Here is a 23530-nt window from a genome sequence, read left to right as displayed (position 1 = left end):
GTGCTAGGGATTGAGCTCAGGACCTCACACATGCTGAGCACAGTCTATCACTGAGCTACACTCCCAGCTACTCGTTTTTTACTAAATAGTTTATGTCACTTGTGGTTGGTACGTGGTGTACGTTTTCATTTCTCTCTCCCTTACAATGATCTTGTGAAGCAGAGGATATTATTCACATTAGACATACAGAATGTTGAGGTCCAGAGCAATTAAGTGATTTACCAAAGTTCATACAGGTATTAACATAACGAATCTTGGATTTGAACCCAGGTCCAGGCTGAAATCCAGAATGAAATTTTATAGCAGTTTTCACATTACCATAGTATACTAGCTGGTATGAGCAATCCTGGAGGGCTCTCTCCTTCTGGAAAAAAGGGATATAAAATATAATTACAGTGTGAGGTAGTGTTTGGGGTATATAACATTTCTGACTAGTATCATCAGGAAGACTTCTCGGGTAATGATGTGAAATTGGGAACTAAAAAGAAAAGGAGTTTTATGGGTGGAAGCTAGGGAGATGATTCAGAGGGGGAGTAGAATGAGCAGAAAGGTACCAAGTTTGTTTGAGAAATAATGTTTAGGCCAATTTGGATATGAATGGGAGAGATAAATGAAAGGGGTTAGAACTTACAAGACAGTAAGTTATCTTTGTGTTTATAGTAAGTCAGGTGTATTTATTTCTTCGAGTACTGTTTTCAGTAAAACTGATTTAAATCTATGATCATGTGTTTCCTTTTCCCTGTGTGCTCACTCTAAATACCCTTTATGATAGTTTTAATTGAGTTGGGGGGACAGGATAAGCCATATAATTGATTTTGTCATCTTTTTTTGTCCTCAGGGCCTGGCATATGTCATTTATCTAATTGCGCTTATGGGTGGCAGAATGGCTCAAGTAATAGAGCGCCTGCCTAACAAAGCCTGAGTCCCTGAGTTCAAGTCCCAATACTGCCAAAAAATCCCTTAGCCTTGAGCAGTCCACCTACCCGACATGATTTTGAAAAGTGAGGGGAAAAAAAAAGCAAAACTACCATGATTCATAAACTTGGGGGAAAGCAGTTTGATCTAAATTTGACTAATTGAGGAGCACCCATGCTCCAAATTTATTCTTCCTCCAGTAATTAATAGCATTTGCATTTAGAATACTACCTTTACTGTAGTCATATTATAGTTAAATATTCTAATATTTCTCTTCATTGAGAAAGTGATGGCTATTTTATCATGAAATTCCTAAATTTATTTTCTCCTATACTTTTTGGGGTTGTATGCATCAAAAGTGAGGCATGTGTGATGCTTGCTTTTTTTTGTGTCATTTAGTTTTCTTCAGGCAAATTTAATTCTGTTCCTTTTCACTTTGAAATTGAAAAATAAAAAAGCCTAAAGTCTTGATATGTTCATATACAGTACACACAGTATGTGACTGGCAGTGCTACAGTGAAATTCCAGTAATTCTTTTGTCTTTACCATTGGAGTGGTAGTTCTTAGAATTGTGACATCATGTGTTCCCCCCCCCCCCCCCAACCCCAGTTCATTGCTCATAGCATTTACTCTGTGCTAAAACCTTGCCTGACCATTTTACATAAAATAATCCTTACAACCCTTTCGGTATAGGTAATAGTGTACTCATTTTATAGGCAGCAGACCTGTGTGTTGTGTAACTTATCCACAATCACATAGCTGTTCAATGGAAGAGCCTGGATGGAACCTAGGCAGTCTAGCCCCAGACTAGTTTCAGGTTAAATGGTATGGGTGTATGTAACTAGAGGCGAGGGCTGTGTTCTGCATTATAGTTTATCCCATTCTTGGGGTGTTTGTGTTTTCTTTTTGTTTTTTTGAGACAGGGTCTCTGTGTAGACCAGGTTTGCCTCAAACTCCACAATCCTCTTACCTCAGCCTTTCAAGTGCTGGGATTATCGGTGTGCACCACAGGCCTGACTTATCTTTTCATTTTTACTACATAAGTGTTATGTGTTAGTACATAATTATAAGTGCCCTGGCAAAATGTTCATTGCCTTAGGATGTAAGTCTATGTACTTCTGGTGCTAGAGGTATAGCTCAAGTGGTAGAGCGCCTTCCTAGCAGATGTAAAGCCTGAGTTCAAACCCCAGTACCAAAAAAAAAAAAATTACTTCTGTTTTCTTTGCTTCTTTGTCTTTTTAGATTAATACTCTAATATTTTAATTCCTGGGCTAGAAATAATTACAGTGGCAGAGAGGTATTTACTATGTTTGTCATCTGTTTTCTTTAATACAGGAAAGAAATGCTGAAAATGCAATAGAAGCCCTTAAGGAGTATGAACCTGAAATGGGCAAAGTGTACCGACAGGACAGAAAGAGTGTACAGCGGATTAAAGCTAAAGACATAGTTCCCGGTGACATTGTAGAAATTGCTGGTGAGTTGAGTTTATCATTTTTCTTTTTCATATGTTATATTACTGAATGTAGTCATTTTCAAAAGGCTGAGAATTATATTGAAAATATTTCAGTATACCAATTTTAGTGCCATCCATACATTCTGTTTTCTGAAAGATTATTTTGAAATGTTTTGTAACCTCCTTTCATAATGTTAATTAGGTGTTTTGTTTGACTTTGGTGGTACTGGAGTTTGAACTCAGAGCTTTGCAGTTAGTAGACAGGCACTCACCTCCAGCCCTCATGCTTTGTTTTGGAGGTAGGTTCTTGCTTTTTGTCTAAACTAACCTGGACTTCCATCAGTCTTCTTAAGCTTCCCACCATCGCCAGGATGACAAGTGTGCTTTCCTCCATTGAGATGGAGTCTTGCATGCTTGCATGCTTTGTCCTCCCAATCTCAGTCTCCCACATAGCTTGGGATGGTAAGCACACATCACTGCACTCAGCTATTGCTCGGGCTGGCTTGGAACTGCAGTTCAACATCCCAAGTATTAGGATCATAGGCATGAGCTGCCAGCACCCAGCTTATTGTTTGTTTGTTCAGTTACAGTCAGCTGTGTTGCCTAGGCTAGTCTCTAAACTCTTGTGTTGACGTTATCTTCCTGCGTCAAGCTTGCAAGTGTTTGTGACTATGGATTCATGGCACTGTGCCTGGCAAAGGTGTTTTGTTTTTGTGGTTTAAATGGTGTTTTGAGTTAATTATAGTTACTAGTTTAGATATATTGTGGAATACTAGTGCTAGAAAGTTGATAATTAGTTGTAGTAAACAATTTATTAGAATGCTGCTTTAGTATCTACGTGGTTTTTTGTTTTTGTTTTTGGCACAAATGTTAAGTCATACTTATAACTGTCAATTTGGGTTGATGTTTAAGGGTAGTTCTGTAACTCTAAAGCCATGCTTAAAATGCTTTAAAAAAATCTCTGGGCTGGAGGTATGTCTCACCTGAAAAATGCCTATTTAGCAAGCATGATGCTCTTGAGTTCAAACCCCATCCCCCAAAAATAATTTTCATCACACTGAGCTAGGAGTCTCAGCCTAGATTCTAGAGAATGACTTTTTCAAAGAGTCTGTAAAACTACCACCAGCTTAGAGGGTCCAGTTCTCACTCCTTTAGATCAGTGCTGCATTTTCAGACTGCCCAGAATGTGGATGGCCGTTTCATCTATGAAGAGTTATTATACAGTATTTTTCAGATTATTCTGACTTTTCACACCCTTCTGAGCTCAGAATACTTCTTTCTTTGTGAGTTGTCTCACTCATTCTTTTATATTGACTTAGAGAGTGTATGTTTTGTCTTTATTACTCTTTAAATGAAAAGAATTCAAATAATTGTCTTGTAGTTCAAAGAGTACTTTGCTGTCTGTGCTGTATAGCTGTGTGTCTCTTAAAGAAAATCAATGTCATAGCTGTGTCATAGATATATACATATCTGTAAATTTTATTCTTTCACTAAAATAAAAAGATAGTACTGCATATGTAACAATAAATTGATTACTTTGTGACTATAAAGTACATATATGTATGTAAGTGACTTAAGAATAGTGTTAACAAGAGTTTTTTGGGTTTTTTTCTCTTTTTTGTTTTTTTTGTTTGTTTGTTTGTTTTATTCATATGTGCATACAATGTTTGGGTCATTTCTCCCCCCTCCCTTACCACCCACCCCAAGGGCCATTAGAGTTTTTAAAAAAAAAAAAATAAAACCAAAAAACTTTTGTTTTGAAATAATTTCAAACTTAAAAGTTTCAAGAAGCCAATCATGGTGGTGAATGCTGTTATACCAGCACTCAGAAAGCTAAGACAGGATTGCAAGTCCAAGGCCAGCCTGGACTGTACGGCAAGACCCCGCCTTACTAAAACAAAAAAGTTTCCAGAAAGTAAGAGAATTCCCAGATAATCTTCACCCAGATTCTCCTTTCATCCCATGTGCATTTTCAGTCTTTTTTTTTTTTTGGAGTTTGAACTTGGGGCCTTGTGCTTGCTAGGAAGTGCTATACCACTTCAGCCATGCTTCCAGGCTGCCCACCCTATTTTTGTCTGAACTGTTGGAGTGCATTGCAGGCATCATGCCACTTAACTCCTGACAACTTCAGTGTTTATTTTATAAAATGAGGAAGATCCTTTCATAAGCCTCAGTATACTTAATGTTACTTTCTAATCTATAGGCCTTATTCAGAATTTACCAATTGTCCCTTTTTTTAATAGCAAAAATTGTGAGTTAGGGAATGGTTGTGGTTATGCAGAAAATAGGTCAGAATGGGGAAAGCTACACATTGAGAGGCTATTTTAATAGTCTAGGCAAGAAATAATGAGGGCAGTAACATTAAGAATAATGAAGGATGGACTGGCATAGTAGCTCAAGTGGTAGAGCATCTACCTAGCAATCATGAGAGCCTGAGTTCACTGCACTCTTGCCCCAACATAAAAGAATAATGAGGGAGAACCTGGTTATGGTGGGTGCACACCTGTAATCCAGCTGTTTCAGAGGCAGGGGCAAGGAAGATGGAGAGTTTGAGGTCAAACTAGGTAAAGACAGCAGCAAGACCCTGTCTCCAAAACAAAACAAAACTGACTGGGAACTTAGCTCAAGTGCTAGAGTACTTGTTTAGCAGGTACAAGGCCCTGGGTTCAATCCCTGACACCACAGAATGATAATAAGAGTTTATTAATGGTGGTTCCTAATCAGGGCTGCACATCAGAATCATCTGGGGCCTGGGGCCAGATCTTTATTTTATTTATTTTTTTTTTTTTTTGTGGCACTGGGGCTTGAACTCAAGGCCTTCACCTTGAGCCACTCCACCAGCCCTTTTTTTTGATGAGGTGGTTTTTTGTTTTGTTTTGTTTTGTTTGAGATGGGATCTTGAGAACTATTTGCCTAGGCTGGCTTCAAACTGCAGTTCTCCTATCTCTGCCTCCTGAGTGGCTAGGATTACAGGTGTGAGCCACCAGCACCTGGACAGACTTAAAAGTTTTTTATCAGAGCCAGGCACCAGTAGCTCACACCTGAAATACTAGCTACTTGGGAGGCTGCGATTGAAAGGATTGAGGTTTGACGCCAGCAAAGCAAATTGTTTGTAAGACTCCATCTACAAAATAACAAGAGCAAAATGGACTGGAGATGTGACTCAAGAGATAGAGAAACTCCTGCTTCTGCCTTGGGTGTGGAATTCTGGTCATGTGTAGTTTTAAAAATGAGCCTCTGACTTAAATGCAATAGAGTTTCATTTTTTGGTTTTTTTTCTTTTGGTAGAGTTGGGGGGGTTGAATTTAGAGGCTCACACTTGAGCCATGCCCTCAACTCTTTGCTTTGGTTATTTTGGGGGTAGGGTCTCCCTTTCTGCCCAGGCTGGCCTGAACTGCTGTTCTCCTATTTATGCTTACTGCGTAGCTGGAATAACAGGTTTGCACCCAGTATGCCCAGCCTCTGGTTGAGATGGGGTCTTGCTAACTTTTTGCCTAGGTGGCATCAAAACCATAATCCTTGATCTCCATCCGAGAGTAACTAGGGTTATAGGCAATGAGCCATTGCACGTGGCTAAGAAGCAGGTTTTGATTGCTGAGTGGCTGTGCAGGGTTTAGTTAGAACAGTACTTGGAATCAAAGATCTGTCAGGATTTCTAGCTTAGGTGACTGGTGTGACCATGCTAGTGACTGAGGAAGAAAACATAATTTGTCTTCCCCCAAATACATACGGGGTTGCAAATAGCTTTGCCTAAGTATGTAGATGAGATTCTGTTTGAGTGGACGCTTACCATTTCTCCAGCTTCATCCTGTAATATACTGTCAATCTCTCAAAGTTTTTATGTTCTTTTATGCTAGTTGGGCTAGTTCAATGTATCAGGTCTACATGAAGACTTAGAGTAATTACCCCCACAGTGTTTATTCTTAGTTTGCATTAGTAGAGGTAAATGGTAAACAACTCAGAAGCTGTAGTCTTGCTACAACACATCCCTTTTGAAGAAATAAACCAAGGCCTGCTTCTCTTCAGTGTCAGTGGTTTCAGTTTTCTATTTCATCTGAATCCTGGTTCTCTCTAGTCTTTTCCATTTTGAAGGTCATTCTAACCATATAGTTGGCTGAGAGAAACTTGCGGGTCTTCTTGATTCTTCCCTCTCTTACTCTATTGAGATCATTCCTGTCCAGCTTCTATTCATTTTTTGCTGTCATCCTCTCCTAATGAAGTTCTGACTTCCTTTGTTGTCTTCTTCCAGTCTTCCAGACAGCAACCAGAATGCCTTCTTCAAGGTCATGTCACTTTTTCATCTGCTAAAATCCTTAAGTGACTTTCCCATTGCACTTTGACCCAGTAGAGTCTGGGTGGTGTAGTCCTGCTTGTTTCTGTGATTATGTCTTAGGCGGTACCTTTGTGCCTCAGCCATACATGCCTGTTTTGCAGTACCACCAAACTTGCCTCGCCTTTTTTGAAAGGTTAGGCAAAGTTGCACTTTGTTAATTTGCCACAGTGCACAGATCTCACAGTGGCAAAGCTGTAGTTATTATCCTGACCTACCTGACTTTTCTTGCATACTTTATAATTCCCTTTTTATTAGGATATATTCATGGTACAGGGAGGTTTCACAGTGACAATTCTGATTAGACTTACATTGTATTACATTGCCCCCATTGCATACTTCCCTTTGTATTCGGGATTTTGATATGGTTGGTCATTGTGTGTGTGTGATCTGAGATTTCCAGTCTTCAAGAGTCTCCCTTGATTCATTTTTTAAATTTACATTGTGTCCGTCTTTTAGGTATACGGTTCTCTAGGTCATTTACATTGTTAGAGAACCATCACCGTCACCCATCTTCAGAAGTTTTTCATCCTTCCCCAACTGAATGTGCCTGTTTTCTCCTTCCTGTCTTCTCTTGGTCCCTGACAATCATTCCCTGTCCCTTTTTTGGGGGGTGGAGGGAAGGTGGGTTACAGGGATTGAATTCAGGGCCTCAGATTTGCTAGGAGGTGCTCTACCACTTGAGCTACTTCACCAGCCCTTTTTTGTGTTGGGTATTTTTGAGATAGGTCTTGAATCCGATCCTGATCTCAGCCTCCCTAGTCACTAGGATTATAGGCATGAGCCACTGGTGCTGGCCATTCCCTGTCTTTTAATATTAAAGAAGCAAGTTCATTATTCGAAAAACTAAATTTAATATTCAAAAAAAATGAATCATCCCTCATTCTTAGTGAATATAATGCTTATTACCACTAGGCATATACACACTTAAATATGTTTCCTTTTCACCTGTTGTGGAATCCTTTGCGGGGCTGGTAACATCCTGCTGATTACTTTTTTCCTCCAACTGTTCTGCACATGCATTGCTAAAAGACTGTCCAGTGCTTTGATGGTGGGGTGGCTCATGTATTGTACACTTTATTGAATTTTAACTGTTTTGAAGTGTGCAGAACAAAGGTTATAGCACTAGTGTTAGATGCAGAGATGTTATTAAATATTCTGCTGGGCAGTGAACATCTTGATAGAACCATGTCATATTTAATAATGTCATCTTCTTTCTGGGCATAAGTCCTCTGTAATGATGGCTGAAGTATCAGGACGGTCAGGGTTGACTGACGTAAACATGCTTATCACTCCATTTGCTGTGCATTGAAGTCTGTGCGTGTGTTCAGCATTAACTGGATACCATGAGAACTTCTCAGGTACTTAACCATCACCCCTCTGTACTACATACTATTCACCTTCTCCATTTGAGGAAAGTAAGTCTGTGTTTTGTTGCCTCTGCCTTCAACTATTGTTAATTCATTAGACAATATGCAGTGTACTTGGTTGATGTATATATGGCATGTTATACCAATCCTACTTCAGTTTATTGAAGGCTCAGGTCACCTTTTTTTTTTTTCAATTTTAGCAACTCACATGACAAGTGTTCAGTTAAGTATTACTATGTCCACAGAGTTGTATAATCATCACTAATTCCAGAGCATTTTTCGTCTTCCCCTAAAGAAACCCAAACCCATAGTAATTGCTCCCTCTTCCTCTCCCCAGTCCCTGATAATCACAGTTTACTTTGTGTTTTTATGGATTTACCAATTTTGGACATTGCATACAATATATGGCCCTTTGATATTAAAATACATTTAATTTGATAATTCAGTTCTGTGAAAACAATAGAAGTGAACTTCAATTCTGGTTTTCTTGTTAAAGTCTTATTGTTGACCTAACCTGAAAGGATAAATGCGTTTAGACCTAATTTTATGCTTTTATTTAAGTTATGGACTTGGGCATGAAGAAATCTGTTTGGTATGGGAGAACTAGAGAGTATCGTGAGAGTCTTTGGAAGTTGAAAGCAAGTACTGACTTCCTGTGTTGCTGTTTGTAGAAAGGAACCGTGTCGTAGTTTAAAATGTTAAGGGTCATCTCCTGCCTTTGGGTGATAAAGTTCTTTTTGTCAGTTCTTGAATGATACCTGGTAGGATGTTTCTGTTGAGCTTTGTGAAGGTTAGACTAATGGTTTGTTGAGAGGGAGGTGGAAGGCACTAAGGAAGCAACATCTAAATTTTAGGTGTTGATATACTAACTAATAACCTGCTCAAAGAGAGACTGAAAGCATGAATTACAAGTGCTGTGTGAGCCTTAGAAGTATCTAGAGTACTGAAGCAAAGTAAAACTGATTTGGCAAATAGAAGTATGGAGATAATGGCCCATGTATTCATCTTCTGAAATCATAGTTATTTTGCATTATCTTAATGCCAAGAAAATGTTTCTATAAATGGTTGTAAAACAAAAGTAGCAAAGTTGTGTATAATCTTTTTTTTTTTTTTTTTTTTTGTCTTTTCTTTTTTGGTGCTGGGATCGAACCCAGGGCCTCACGCATGCTAGGCAAGCACTGTACCACCAAGCTACGTCCCAGCCCCGTGTATAATCTTGTAAGAGGTGAACATCAGTGTTTTTGAGTTTTCTATATTATCCACTGATGTCATAAAAGTGAAGCAACCTATGACAGCCAAAAATGTCTTGATTTTAAAATCTTGGGGGGTTATTTATTGACTCCTCTAGGGCACTGTTTTCAGGATTGTTTCAAACAAACTTCATGTGTCTTGGTAACCCAGGGTTGATGAAAACACAAGGACATAAATATCCTCAGATGACTCCTGTCCTGTAGCATGCTCTGGAGCCAGTCCTATTTTAAGATTATGTAAGTGATAGAAATGACACAGTCTTCACATAAAACTGCATTTGCTGTAGAGCTTGTATAAGAGTTTCATTTTATATTTCCTAAAATGAGTAAGTGTTCAGTGGTAGAAGAGCTAGCAACCTCAAAATTTATTTGCGAGTAGAAAGAGGAGCAATTCTTAAAACTATTTAAAGGAAGAAATTTGACTGTTTATAGTCAAAACTTGAACTGATGAGATTTAGTACAAAATGGACTTTTTTGGTGGGACTGGGGTTTGAGCTCAGGGCTTTGAGCTTGTAAAGCAGGCACTTGAGCTACACCATTTTGCTCTGGTTGTTTGGGAGATGGATCTTGTGAACTATTTGCCTGGGCTGTGATCCTCCCAAGTAGCTAGGAATACAGACATGAGCCACTAGCGTCCAGCTCAAAGTGAACTTTTCCAAGCAGTTTAATACAAGGCAAAGCTGTGAAATAGATGACTCAACTCATGTAAGAAAACCTGTGTGACATTGGATCAAGCAAATTAACACCTATAGAACAAAGTAAAGTGGACTCTGTTAAGGACCTTTCTGGCTCTAAAATACTTCTGGTTAAAATAGGCCATGAATCTTGAGTTTTTGAGCATCCCAGCTTTGAATATTCAGTAAACACTTAATTCCTTAGAGGGCTTGGCAGACTGTGTTGCTGGCATAGAATTTGCCATTCTCCTGCCTCTGCCTGAGGGTTTTTGTTTGTTTGTTTGCAGTACTGGAGTTTGAACTCGGGGCCTACACCTTGAGCCACTCCAGCCCTTTTTGTGAAGGGGTTTTTTGAGATGGAATCTTTTGAACTGTTCTGAACCAGGCTGGCTTCAAATCATGATCCTCTTGATCTCTGCCTCCTGAGTAGGTAGGATTACAGGCGTGAGCCACCGGTGCCCGGCCTCCTGAGTTTTTAATAACCCTTTTCACAGTGTAAAAATTAGTTCCATGGGTTTTGTTTTTTTTCCTTCGTTTAAAGCAATACCTTTCTAACTTCATGTGCATGGGAATCACTTGGAATTTTGTTCTTTAGGTCTGTAGTGGAACCTGATTATTTTGCATTTCTAACAAGTTCTCAGGTCTATGAACTTTCCCCAAAGACATTCTCAGAATAGTTTAAACCAGAAAAATCAGTATAGCTGTATTATTAGAAGCAGAGAATTTTGAGAGCTAGGGTCCTTTAGCACTGTCAGGATTAACTAAGACATGAACTCTGAGAAATGAGGAACTCTGGAGGGTCTCCCAACCCTCAGACCAGGATGGACCAGTTGATCTTGAAGCCTGACCTGATTTGGAGAATGATTTCCTGTAATCACCTCCTCCCCATTCTCCATGACTCAGTAGTACTCTCATAGTACCAGTAAGTGTTAATCTTACCACTGAGATTACTACATGGTGTGGGAATCACTTTTCCTCAGTATAACATATTGGGGATAATAATGACTTCTGAAAAACAGGGAACGTGCCTCTTCAATGCCAGGGCTGGGACAGTTACAAGATTGAGAGACTGGGGAAATGGCAAGGATAGACGTGTGGTGGGAATAGAATATAGCAGGAGGAAGTTGTTCTGTGAGTCTGTCTTCCAGAAGTCAAAGGTATGCACAAAGGTGTTCACACTGTAATTGGAAACATTGGAAACACACAGATGGCCATTAAAACAGAGACTTATTTACTCTGTAGTGTGACTGTAAAATACTGTGACCTAGAAAAGTGCCTCATTTATTAACTGGTGAAGTGTTGTGAAAGTTGAATTAGTGACCTATAAAACCTTTAGAGCAGTACCCAGTGTGAAGCACCATTCGCCATGTTAGTGATTATTACTATGCTAGTCAAAAAGAATGGGACAGATCTATGTATACTAAGGCAAAAGGTCTGGCTGGGTTTTTTTGTTTGTTTTCAATTTGTGGGACTAGGATTTGAACTTGACTTAGCACATGCCACGCAGGTATTCTACTGCTTGAGCCACACCTCCAGTCCATGTTGTTCTAGTTGTTTTAGAGATGGGGGTCTCAAGAACTATTTGCCTAGCCTGGGCTTGAACCAAGATTCTCCCAATTTCAGCCTCCCAAGTAGCTAGGTTTATAGGCATGAGCCACCAGCACCTGATTCTGATTTTGTTTTTAATGAAGTTTTAATAAATTTTATACATAAAGATCTAAGTGCCTGCCTAGGAAGCACAAAGTCTTGAGTTGAGACCGAAGTGTGTGTGTGTGGAGTGACAAAAGAAGAAAAATGAATAAAAAGACCTAAAGGAGGGGAGAGAGAGAGAGAGAGTTTCACCTTTAAAGCAGGAAGATTATACATTCAAGGCTAACCTGGGCAACATGAGACCAAAACTTTTTTTTTTTTAATTTTTATTTTATTCATATGTGCATACAATGTTTGGATCATTTCTGTCACCTCCTTTACCCCCTCCCCCTGCCCTCCCTTACCCCCCCTTACCCCTTGCTACCCGGCAGAAACTATTCTGCCCTTATCTCTAATTTTGTTGAAGAGAGAGCATAAGCAATAATAGGAAGGACCAAGGGTTTTTGCTAGTTGAGATAAGGATAGCTATACAGGGAGTTGACTCACATTGATTTCCTGTGCGTGTGTGTTACCTTCTAGGTTAATTCTTTTTGATCTAACCTTTTCTCTAGTTCCTGGTCCCCTTCTCCTATTGGCCCCAGTTGCTTTAAAGTATCTGCTTTAGTTTCTCTGCTTTGAGGGCAACAAATGCTATCTGGTTTTTTGGGTGTCTTGCCTATCCTCACCCCTCCCTTGTGTGGTCTCGCTTTTATCATGTGCTCATAGTCCAATCCCCTTGTTGTGTTTGCCCTTGATCTAATGTCCACATATGAGGGAGAACATACAATTTTTGAGACAAAAACTCTTAAAACAAAACTCTTGGTAGGTGTGGGAGATACTGTGCATGCTAACCTTGCATGGGGCATGGCTACCTCTGCAATATCTATATTGCTACCTCTTAAATGTGCCTTCATAGCTTCATAGGACTAGCTATATGTCTTTTTTTTTTTAAACCACCGCCCCCCCCCCCACACACACACACACTTGAAGTTTGAGCTCAGGGCCTCTTGCTTTCTAGGCAACCGCTCTACTATTTCCTTCAGCCACACTTTCAACCCTTTTTTGCTCTGCTTATTTTTTTTCTGGCACTGGGGTTTGAACTTAGGGCCTCACACTTGTTGGGTAGATGCTCTTACTGCTTGAGCCACTTTGCCAGCCTTTTTGTTTTTTTTGAAATGGAGATGGGGTCTTGAGAACTATTTACCCAGGGCTGGCTTCGAACCGTGATTCTCCTGTTCTTTGCCTCCTGAGTAGCTAGGTCTATAGGCGTGAGACACTGGTGCTGGGCTGCTTTTGAGATAAGGCCTCACATTTTTGTCAGTGTTGACAGCAGCCCTCTTAAATGCACCTACCAAATACCTGGGATGACAGGCAAGTGCTACCATGACTTACTTGAGATGGGGATCTTACTTTTTTGCCCAGACTAGCCTTGAACTGCCATCCTTTCAATCTCCACCACCCAGGAGCTGGGATAAAGGTGTGAACCATTACACTTGTCCTTCAGCTATGCCATTTTTAGTCTAATTATAAAATTTGAGCAACTATCATTATTAAACCTTTTTACTAAGTTTGAGATTTCTGAATCCTGATTTTTTCATTGTTTCTAGACCTGTGGCATTCCCCAACTTAGTAATTGGAAGTCTCTTAATGCTTGTATACTAAAGGAAATAATGTATGCAAATATTTTATTTATTGTCAAATATTTTATTTGGTATCCACTGTGTGCCAGGTGCATTACAGGGGCTAGGAAATGAATGCTGGCCTGGTGACTTTGTCTTCACGGAGCTTTTGGTAGGGAAGGCACATCAAAACACAATGGTTGGGGGGACTGGAGGTGTGGCTCATGCGGTAAAGCGCTGCTTTGCAAGCGTGAAGACCTGAGTTCAAACTCCAGTCCCACCAAAAAAAAAAAAAAAAAAACCACAGTGGTTGGGGTGGCTCACATGGTAGAGAGCCTGCCTACCAAGTGTGAGGCCCCAAGTTCAAACCCTAGTGCCACCAAAATAAGAGCCCTGAGGATTTTAAAATTTGATATATAAAATTGATTAATAAAAAGGATTTTCTGAGTAGTGCTGATTTTAAAACATCACTGTTCATATTGATTGGGCAGAAGTGATGTAAGTAGTATGGTGGTTTGTAAATACTCCTTGTTAAAGAAAGTTTGCATTGGATTCTAAAATGTGGCAAAGCAATCATTTTTTAACTGACTTTTGTATTCTCTGTAACCTTACCTAAAGTGTGCCCTGAAGATTTTGTTCAGAGCTGGAATTTTTATTTTGATGGCAAGGTAAAGAGCTATGGACTTAACGGAGCCAGTCACTGAATTTGAAGTGTCAGATTTTAAACAAATGGAAGGGCATTTATAACAGAGAGTTGCTCTTTTAATATATCTGCTTCATCCCAAAGAGATAGGAAAAAATTTTGGAGGAAAAAATTGCAGAGCATTGTTTTGGCAAGAGTAAGTATTTTCCACTACCACTTGCCCTAAGGGCATTGACACGCCCCATCAGGGAAATACTACTAGATGTGCTCATCGGAGTAGCACTGCCTTGCCTGCTCCTCAGGCACAAGAATGTGTCTGAAGTTCATAGAAGTGCTGGGGGTGGACTCAGTGGTAGAGTGTTTGCCTAACATGCACAAGGCCCTGGTTAAACTCCCAGCACTGCCTCCCCCTCCAAAAAAAAAAAAAGGCAACACAAATCAAACTTGGGAGCCTTGCTTTCTAGGACAATCACCTGTTACAAAAGAATTGTCATGTTTTTCTTGGTTTTCTTTGAAAAGTATTAGAAGGATGTTTACTTTCATGAGTTTTTAACTCCTTAGTAGAACCCCATCAATTCTAAATGGAGTCAATTGCCACGAAAAAGAGTGAGGCAATCACAGATTGAGCTTCCTTAGGCAAAGCTACTTTTGCTTTTTGCCCTTAGTTGCTGTTCATAAAAAATGATGATGACAGCCAGCTGCTGGGGGCTGTTAAAATCCCAGCTACTCAGGAGGCAGAGACCAAGAAGACCCAGGTTCGAAGCCAGCCCAGGCAAATAGTTTGAGAGACCCTATCTAGAAAATACCTAACACAAAAAAATGGGCTGGTGGCGTGGCTCAAGGTGTAGGCCCTGAGTTCAAGCCACAGTACTGGCAGCAGCAGCAAAAACAAAAAAAACAAGAACTACAATTGAGCAAGGTGATGCGAAGGTTCTTCTAGCTAAGAAAATGCTCAGATCATAGCTGGTTTTAAGAGCTTTTTTTTGTGATACAGGAGTTTGAATTCAGGGCCTCACTCACACTTGCTATGCAGGTGCTCTACTACTTGAGCCACTCCACCAGTCCTTTCTTGTGTTGGGTGTTTTCGAGGTAGGGTCTCTCAATTTGCCTGGACTGGCTTGGAACCATAGTCCTTCTGATCTCAGCCTCCTGAATAGGTAGGATTACAGTCAAGCCACCATGCAGTTTACCTATCAACTTTAAATTGATTGCAGTTAGAATGGCATTTATAACATGGAAGAAAAGTTGAGGATTGGTGCATGACTCAACTGGTAGAGCATTTGCCTAGCAAGTATAAGGCCCTGATTTCTAACCCAGTACTGGCAAAAAAAGAAGAAAATTTGAGAAGAATTTAAGGTCTTTTGGGGGGGGGGGCGCCTGGGGTTTGAACTCAGGATGTCACACTTACAAAGCAGGTGTTCTACTTCTTGAGCCACACCTCCAGTCTATTTTGCTCTGGTTATTTTGGAGATGGGGTTCTGTGAACTATTTCTCCAGGCCACAGTCTTCCTGATCTCAGCCTCCCAAGTAACTAGGATTATAGGCGTAAGCCACAGGCACCCTGCTTAAGGTTAGATATTGAGGGCTTCCCAGGTCATTTATTCCTCTAGCATTTGCTATTTGAGGCATTCATTCCTCAATTGACCATTCATCTAATGGTCACCCATTAAATGTGTATCAATATACCTAGTACAGCAGAGAGACTCCCTTTATATATTTAACTACATCTTTATGATGCTGTACATATACATATATAAGTATATATAATAGGTAATTTTCAACTGTATTACTTGGAAAATTTAGCCTTTGTATTTATTGCTGCAAAAGTACATTTTCTCAGCTGGGTATGGTAGTACGTGTTCCTGTAATACCAGCACTTCATAGGCAGAGGTAGGAGAATCATGAGTTTGAGTCCAGCCTAGGTTACTTAGTGAGTCACTGTCTCAAAACACCAAGGGCCAAGGATATATACCTCAGTGGTAGAGCACTTACTTGCCTGGCATGCATAAGGCCCTGGGTTGGATTCCCCAGCACTGCTGAAAGGGAGAGGGGGAAAGAGAAAGAAAAGGAAGGAAGATGATGTTTTTGTTTGTCAGATCCTCTGATTTTCCACTGAAACTAAGCAAAGTAAATGCCGGGACATTTCTTCTGCATCTTACTGTAGTTTGTCCTTATTTTGCTTATTTGCAGGTCTTAAATGTATCTGGTATACAAGTGAGCTTGGATTTATATATGAGATTTTAAAAATAGAATTATTGCCTGTGTCCCTCAATAACAGTTCAGAAGACAGTGTTTAGATTGCAAAGACTGCTGTGCCACATTGGACAGAAGTCTTCTGCAGCTCCTACAGGATCATGATGTAAATCATCTCAGACATGAAAGAACATTTGACAATTTTCCATTTAGTGTCAATAACCCTTATTATTGGACTTGAACTCATTTCAGAGTGTTCAGGGCATGTGGAATCAGGTTAGTTATGACAAGCAGAAATACTACAGGAAAACTCAGTTTGGGCTTAGGGCTATACCCTCCAGTACTAGGGTTTGAACTCAGGGCCTCACTCCTGGTAGACAGGTGTCCTACCAGGTGACCAACAACACTTAATTTGGTTTTAATATTCATCTTGATATGAGGCATTTTAGCTATTTAAAATCACCGGTTTGGAATATGGTTTCTTCATTGTCTTAATCATCTGTTAGATGTGTTCCCTTCAGTGTGGCATGAGCAGAATTATATTGAGAGGTTTTAGTTTATTTAGTTGGAATATTGCTGTTCCTTGCATAAGCATTTCCAGCAGGAATTTCACCTTGATGTGTGTGTCCCTGCAGTCAAATGCAAGAATGATCTTTGTCTCTTGAGACACCATATTGACAAACTTTCTGTGCTGTTTTGTGACCAAAACAGTCTTAGTCTACAGGGTAGTTTCATGTACTACAGTTAAAAAACCAACCATAAAAAAAAAAAAAGCCAACCATATTCTTGTGGAATTTAAAGGTTCTGAAGTGCAGAAAAGTTGAATATTTAACAAGTAAAATGTTTCTTGGCTGTTTTATATGTAACTAGTGACAGCTTAGAATTCAATATGTAAAGTAAGTCTGAAAAGTGAAAATTCAACTCAAAAATAGCATTTGCAATTCCAGGAAGAATGCACTTGTTCTAATTTTTACCTGTCTTTGCATTAATACTTGTAAAACCACCTTGGTTATTATACCTTTTAGAATGTCTAGGAAGGCTATTTTACAGTTCGGGAGGGGGGATGCTGGAGGTGGAACATGGTAACTTACTTTTACTACCATTTGTTTTTGTGCATATGTACACTCATTTGTAGTTTTTGGATACCTACAATGTGTTGAGCACTGTTGTCAGTGTGCATGTGGAACTTTGGCTTACCCTATTACTGGATGTGTGTTGTGATATTTTACTTGACAAACATTCAAGAAAGGGCTAAGATGTGGACCCATTCAGACTTACGACAGATACCCTAGCCCAGGAAAGAAGCTTGGTTGACTAAACCATCGTCAGGTTACTCATTTATTTGATAATTGACATTTCATTAGGTACCAAAGGGGGTATAAGGTGAAAAGTCTCGCTAGTGGAGTGGCTCAAGTGGTAGAGCATCTTCCTAGCAAACATGAGGCCCTGAGTTCAAACTCCAGGACCACCAGAAAAAAGAAGAAAAGAAAAAGGTGAAAATCTCTCCCTCCACCTATGCCAGCAACCAGTGTTGGCAGTCTTTTATACCTTCCCAGAGTTACTTTCCTATACTACTGGCAGCCCCATGTGCCCATTCACATCTTGTGTTTCCTTCCTCAAAATACAGTGTATCTTAGAAATTTTCACACTAGTATGAAGAGAGTTGTCTTTCTGCTGTTACCAAAAAAGTGTTCTGTAAATTAACTACATAACTGTGAACAACTTATGTTACAGAGATAAATTCCTCCTAGAAGAATTTGTGAGGTCAGAATACTTAACTGTACTTTACAGTTTTGATATACATATATTGAGGGTGTATCCACAAAGTTGAGCAGCATAGGTGAACTGTGAATACTAAATGGACTGTTTATAGTACATGATACAGTATTTCAGTGACATCTAGCATTTCTTTTTTATTTACTTATTTTTTCAGTACTGGGGTTTGAAACTTGTGCTGTTGCTAGGCAGGTGCTCTACCACTTGAGCCATACATCTAGCTAGCATTTCCCTTTTTAGCAGTGTACTGATCCAGAAATTTATCAATCTCTGCCCGAGCACTTGATGAGTTGGCCTCTGGTAATTTGTGCCTCTGATACGGTTTTTCTTTAACATGATTAAAACTGGGGAATTTATAGACCTTGTTTGTTGGCCATTCTGTATAAGAATATTTTTTCATACATTCTTGCAAATTTAGTCTATTTTTTCAATTATTTAACAGTTTGTTTAAAAAGTAGTGTTTCTTCTGGGTGCTCGTGGCTCAGTGGCTCACTCCTATAATCCTAGCTACACGGGAGAACAGAGATCAGGAGGATCAAGGTTTAAAGCCAGCCCAGGCAAATAGTTTTCAAGGCCCTATCTTGAAAATAATCAATGCAAAAAATGGCTGGCAGAGTGGCTCAAGTGGTAGGTGCCTGCCTAGCAAGCACAAGACCCTGACTTCAAACCCCAGCTATACCACCCCACCCCACCCCCCAAAAAAAAAGTAGTGCTTCTAAATAGTTTCTACATTTGTCTTGTGAGGTTAATTAAGCATCTGCCTGTAATCCCAGCACTTGGGTGGCAGAAGGAGGAGGTTCTCAGAGTTCTAGGCCAGCCTGGGCTACATAGAGAGAGCCATTTGTTTCCTGTTCACACTAATGCCTTTTCTGATGGGTTGAGCCAATGACTTGTTCTTGGTTCTGTGTCTTCTATATATGTATTAAGCATAAGAAAATATGTTACTTAGTATTGCTAAATAGCAAAGTATCCAAAATTGAAGAAGGCCTATCTGAGCATGTATCCCCAAGCATTATTGTCTTTCCTCCAGTATCATTCAAATCTTACATCCATCCACACAAGAATTTTTATGAAGGTTGATTTGCTTATTTTATAGATTTTTATGTATTTCACTGTATACAGTGTATTTATTTTCTTTAAAAAATTGTTTGATTTGGAGACAAACTCATCTTTAGGTAATAAGATTGCAAAAGTTGCTCACTTGAGCTGTCTTCTCTTCTATCGCTCTCCCCTACTCTCCACCTAGTTGGTGACAAAGTTCCTGCTGATATAAGATTAACTTCCATCAAATCTACAACTCTAAGAGTTGACCAGTCGATTCTCACTGGTAAGTATTATATACTGGAAAGTCACTGAAGTTTCTGAAGCCTGTCATGTCCCACTCTATAATAAAGTCAGCTCTTGCCCACTGTCCCTTTATGGCATACTGCCCTAATCCTCTCTCTTAAGATGCTTAAAAGTTTTACAAATTCCTTCATTAGCAAATTATCTCCCTATTTTGGGGAAAGTGAATTACGTATTCAGTGTCCTTTCTCCAGGGAGGAAAAATAAACTCCACTGTCATTATTTTTTCATCAGAGAAATGCTAATCTTGGATCTGACATACTTTTCAATAAGCAAATGTACGATTAACTGAAAAGGGTGACTGTTTTTGTACCTGGAGTTTGCACTCCTAGATTTGGAATTGTAACATTTTCCCATTTTTGTGTGATAAAAGCACAATCCAGGGTGGAGGGTTCACATGTACTAGAAGCAAGGTTGTCAGAAGATTAGCTTTAGAAACAATGCTAACCTGTGATTATCACTTTCAAAAAGCAACTAATGTCATAGATACATTCAGTGAGATTGTTTTTGTATGAATGGCCTATCTGGGAATGGCCTATCTGGTAACGCCCTTGCAATAGCAGTGAGCCAGTGAAGACATAAAATGTTAGGAGAATGATTGGATTGGGTTGATGAAAGTCTTAGGGTGTGCCATTTTTCAAATATTCATGAGAAGATACTGCAGTTTTAGGCTAAATTGAGAACTGTATCTTTTGTCAAATATTCACAGTAAAGTAAAAATGATAATTGAGAATAAATTAACTTGAATAGCTATGCCAAAAATAAAAAGGTAATTGGGATGTTATTTCAAAGTTTAGTTTCTTTATTTTAAAATTCTGTGGGTTTCATTTCTCTCTTTTTTTTTTTTTTTCCCCTGGTACTAGCGATTGGCAGGGCCTTGTGCATGTGAGGCAAGCACTTGACTATTTGAGTCCCTCCAAGCCCATCATTATACTGAGTTTAATCCTGACAGTCTTTGCTCTGGTATTAGTTTCATTACCACATTTTCCTTCTTCGAATGAATTAGGCCCTTTGTTCCTTTCCCATATTAGCAGTATCCTAAGAGTGGTGAATGAGTGTGTGGGTGAGGGTTCTCAGTGCTGGGTTGGCATGGATGAGGGTACCCAGGTTCTGTGTGTGCCTCATGGATCTAACCATCCGTTCTGTATCACACCCTGCTTAGGTGAATCAGTTTCAGTCATCAAGCACACTGACCCTGTCCCTGACCCACGAGCTGTCAACCAAGATAAGAAGAACATGCTCTTTTCTGTAAGTACTTCAAATGTGTGTTTTTGAGATCAAACTCAGGGGGTCTCACAAATCCTAGGCACCCACTTTCCCACTGAACCTACAACCCCCCCAACCCCAGTTCATTTTCTCTTTGTTAAGATAGTATCTTACTGTGTCCTTGAACCCAACACACCTGGCTTAAAAGCATTTTTATTTGGAGCCATTCCAGAGGCTGACAGCCCACAGTCAGTGGTCAGACTATAAAAGTATCAGCCTTCATGAGGGTTCACTTGTCCTCAGAGCTGTATGACTGCTAACCTGAACAGTAGCCTCAGAAGGCCCAAGAGAGTATGCCCAGAGAACCTGGACGTCCACGTCAAAATCCAGTGTCTGAGTTTACTGTCAGTAGACATTTAGAGTAGTAGTAACCTTGTGATCAGTTCTCTGCTTTTCTCTAGGGTACAAACATTGCTGCTGGGAAAGCTATGGGAGTGGTGGTGGCAACTGGAGTGAACACTGAAATTGGCAAGATCCGAGATGAAATGGTTGCAACGGAGCAGGAGAGAACACCTCTTCAGCAGAAACTAGATGAGTTTGGGGAGCAGCTTTCCAAGGTCATCTCACTCATTTGCATTGCAGTCTGGATCATAAACATCGGGCACTTCAATGACCCAGTTCATGGGGGCTCTTGGATCAGAGGTGCTATCTACTACTTTAAGATTGCAGTGGCCCTGGCCGTCGCTGCCATCCCTGAGGGTCTGCCTGCTGTCATCACCACCTGCCTGGCTCTTGGAACTCGAAGAATGGCAAAGAAAAATGCCATTGTTCGAAGCCTCCCTTCTGTGGAAACCCTTGGTTGTACTTCTGTTATCTGCTCAGACAAGACAGGCACACTTACAACGAACCAGATGTCAGTCTGCAGGGTAAGGGTGTCCTTTAAGACTTCACGTTGTTCTGTGTTCATTCTAAAAATACACCTTCATGCTATCAAAATCTTTGAATTGTAATTTGCTACTGTTCTGATGTTCATGTGAAGCCTGAGCCCAATCTCTAATTCTTGAGAGAAATTAATCACTTAATTTCCTAAAACTTCTTCATCGAATAAGAGTTATCCACCTGACTGGTAACTGTTGGAGAGATACACTAGAGGATGCTTCATTTCACTGACCTTCGGTCTTTAGGTGTGTGTATGCTAATAGACAAGCTCCAGAGGAAGCAGCCAATTAAACTCCTACCTGAAGTCCTTGCTGAGCAGTAATTCCCCGATACTTTAAATTAATCGTGATTGCTTCCTGGAAAACAAATAACTGCTTTATAACTTGCCTTCCCTTTCTTATGTTGTTGATCATCATTTGGTGTAAAATAAGAAACCATTTAAAGGTGACTTTAGAAAAGTAAGACCTGAGAAGCCAGGTATGGTGCTGTGTAATTCCAGCTACTTGGCAGGCTGAGACAGGAAGACTGAGAATTGAAGGCCACCCTGGGCAACATAGCCAGACCCCCATCTCAAGGAAAAAGAAGTAACAGAAAAGAACTGAAGATATAATATAGTAACAATGCAATTAATTTCTTAACTCTATACAGTGGTAACCACCTGTGGTCCCAGTTATCCAGGAGGATCTTTTGAGATTGGGCTGGGCAGCACTTTCCCTGGGGCTGGGGTGTGGCTCAAGTGGTAGAGCGCCTGCCCAATGTGTGAGGCCCGGAATTCAAACTCCAGTACCACCCAAAAAAAAAAAATAATAATTCCCCCTGGATTTTACTGGAATAACTTGGTCCACATCAAAGTATAATTTTTCAAAAAGTATATGTGACAATAAATGTAGACTAGGCACATGTCAGCTTTTAATTTGTTCATTAGTTGGTATGGAAATATAAAACTGGCTTTGAGAGCATCTGAAGAAGTGCTCAACATTAGGATTGTGAGGCTGGGCTACAAAACTACTTAATGTTCTATAGGGAAAAAAATGTGTATGCTGTCTTCTACAGGACAGGCATCTACACTTTACATAACATAAACTCAGCAGAAACAGTATTAGATTTTTTCCAGAGTAGCCTGTGAAGTAACGCTTCTATATACTATTGAAAGGATATAGTCATCCTTTTGACCTTATCTCCAGGTTTTAAATATAATTTCTTTTTTAGTATCAAATCCTGTGAGTGTTTATCTTCTTTTTGAAGTGCTGGGGGGATGGAACCCGGGGTTTTTACCCATTAGGCAAGCACTCTACTACTGAGTTCCACTCCCAGCTGTTTGAATGTTCATCTTGCCATCCTAAATATATGATTTTTTAAGATTTCCCTGTCCCTCCCCCCCCAAAAAAAAAAACAAAAAAACTTGTGAAATCAAACTTAGAGTTGATGGACAGATGGGTTGTTCAGTTCTCTGGTGGTAACCTTTTGGGTTTGCCTTGAGTTTCCTTTCCCTGGGAGAAGAGAAGTCTGGATGAGGTACTTACTTTCTTACTCCTTGGGACTAAAAGTTTGGATAAATTGGCTAGAAGCTAGTTTTTCCATACTGTGTGTTGTTTTTTAATTCATTTATTTTTGTGGTGCTGGGGACTAAACCCAGGACCTTTGCATGCTAGGTAAATGTTCTACCACTGAGCTACATCTCCAGCCCCTGTTCTTTTGAAGAGAGAAAGGGAATTTCCTTTTTTTCTTTTTTTTTTTTTAACTTTCCCCAGTAAATTGTTTAAACTTAGCCTGAAGCTTTAATTCCTCACAGTAGTTACATCCATGAAAGCAGGCAGCGTGTGAGATTTTAATCTCTAAAAAATTTTAATTTGCTAGCTCATTATAGTTTTTCTCTTTTATTCTCCTTTGATTGTAAATGATTGTGTTTATAGTACAGAAAAGACTGCCCTTTCTGAGTGTTCTCCCTCCCCACAGAAACCTGGTGCCAATCAGTATTCCACAGGAGTATTCTTGCAGGGCATTGCATAACCACCCTTGACTCAGGAAGATTTCCATCCTGCAAATCTTGAACGGTTCATTTGTTCACATTCTACAATGCCCAAGCACTTCTAAAGTTAGATGATGTGGAGTAGAATTCTGAGTGTCTTCTAGAATGTTTAGACATTTTTCTTTTAGAGACTCATTAAAGTAATAGCACGGTTGCCGGA

The 23530-nt window shown here is 39.8% G+C and overlaps 1 protein-coding gene across 3 annotated transcripts in view; it reads left to right on the top strand.

The window, feature by feature from the left end:
* Positions 1–23530, top strand: part of Atp2a2 (ATPase sarcoplasmic/endoplasmic reticulum Ca2+ transporting 2) — a 53797-nt gene that overhangs the window by 10692 nt on the left and 19575 nt on the right. For all 3 annotated transcript variants that reach the window (XR_012443462.1, XR_012443461.1, XM_020156595.2), the window contains exons 5-8: positions 2251–2389; positions 19099–19179; positions 20359–20444; positions 20864–21328. Coding sequence is in view for 1 of the 3 variants with exons in the window: in XM_020156595.2 (XP_020012184.1) it covers positions 2251–2389; positions 19099–19179; positions 20359–20444; positions 20864–21328 (771 nt within the window). In the remaining 2 variants the exon portion in view is untranslated. The remainder of the gene's footprint in view (positions 1–2250; positions 2390–19098; positions 19180–20358; positions 20445–20863; positions 21329–23530) is intronic.

Source organism: Castor canadensis, chromosome 18, assembly GCF_047511655.1.
Source record: "Castor canadensis chromosome 18, mCasCan1.hap1v2, whole genome shotgun sequence".
NCBI lineage: Eukaryota > Metazoa > Chordata > Mammalia > Rodentia > Castoridae > Castor > Castor canadensis.
The sequence above is the reverse complement of the archived record's forward strand: the minus strand, read 5'-3'. Positions and strand labels throughout refer to the sequence as shown.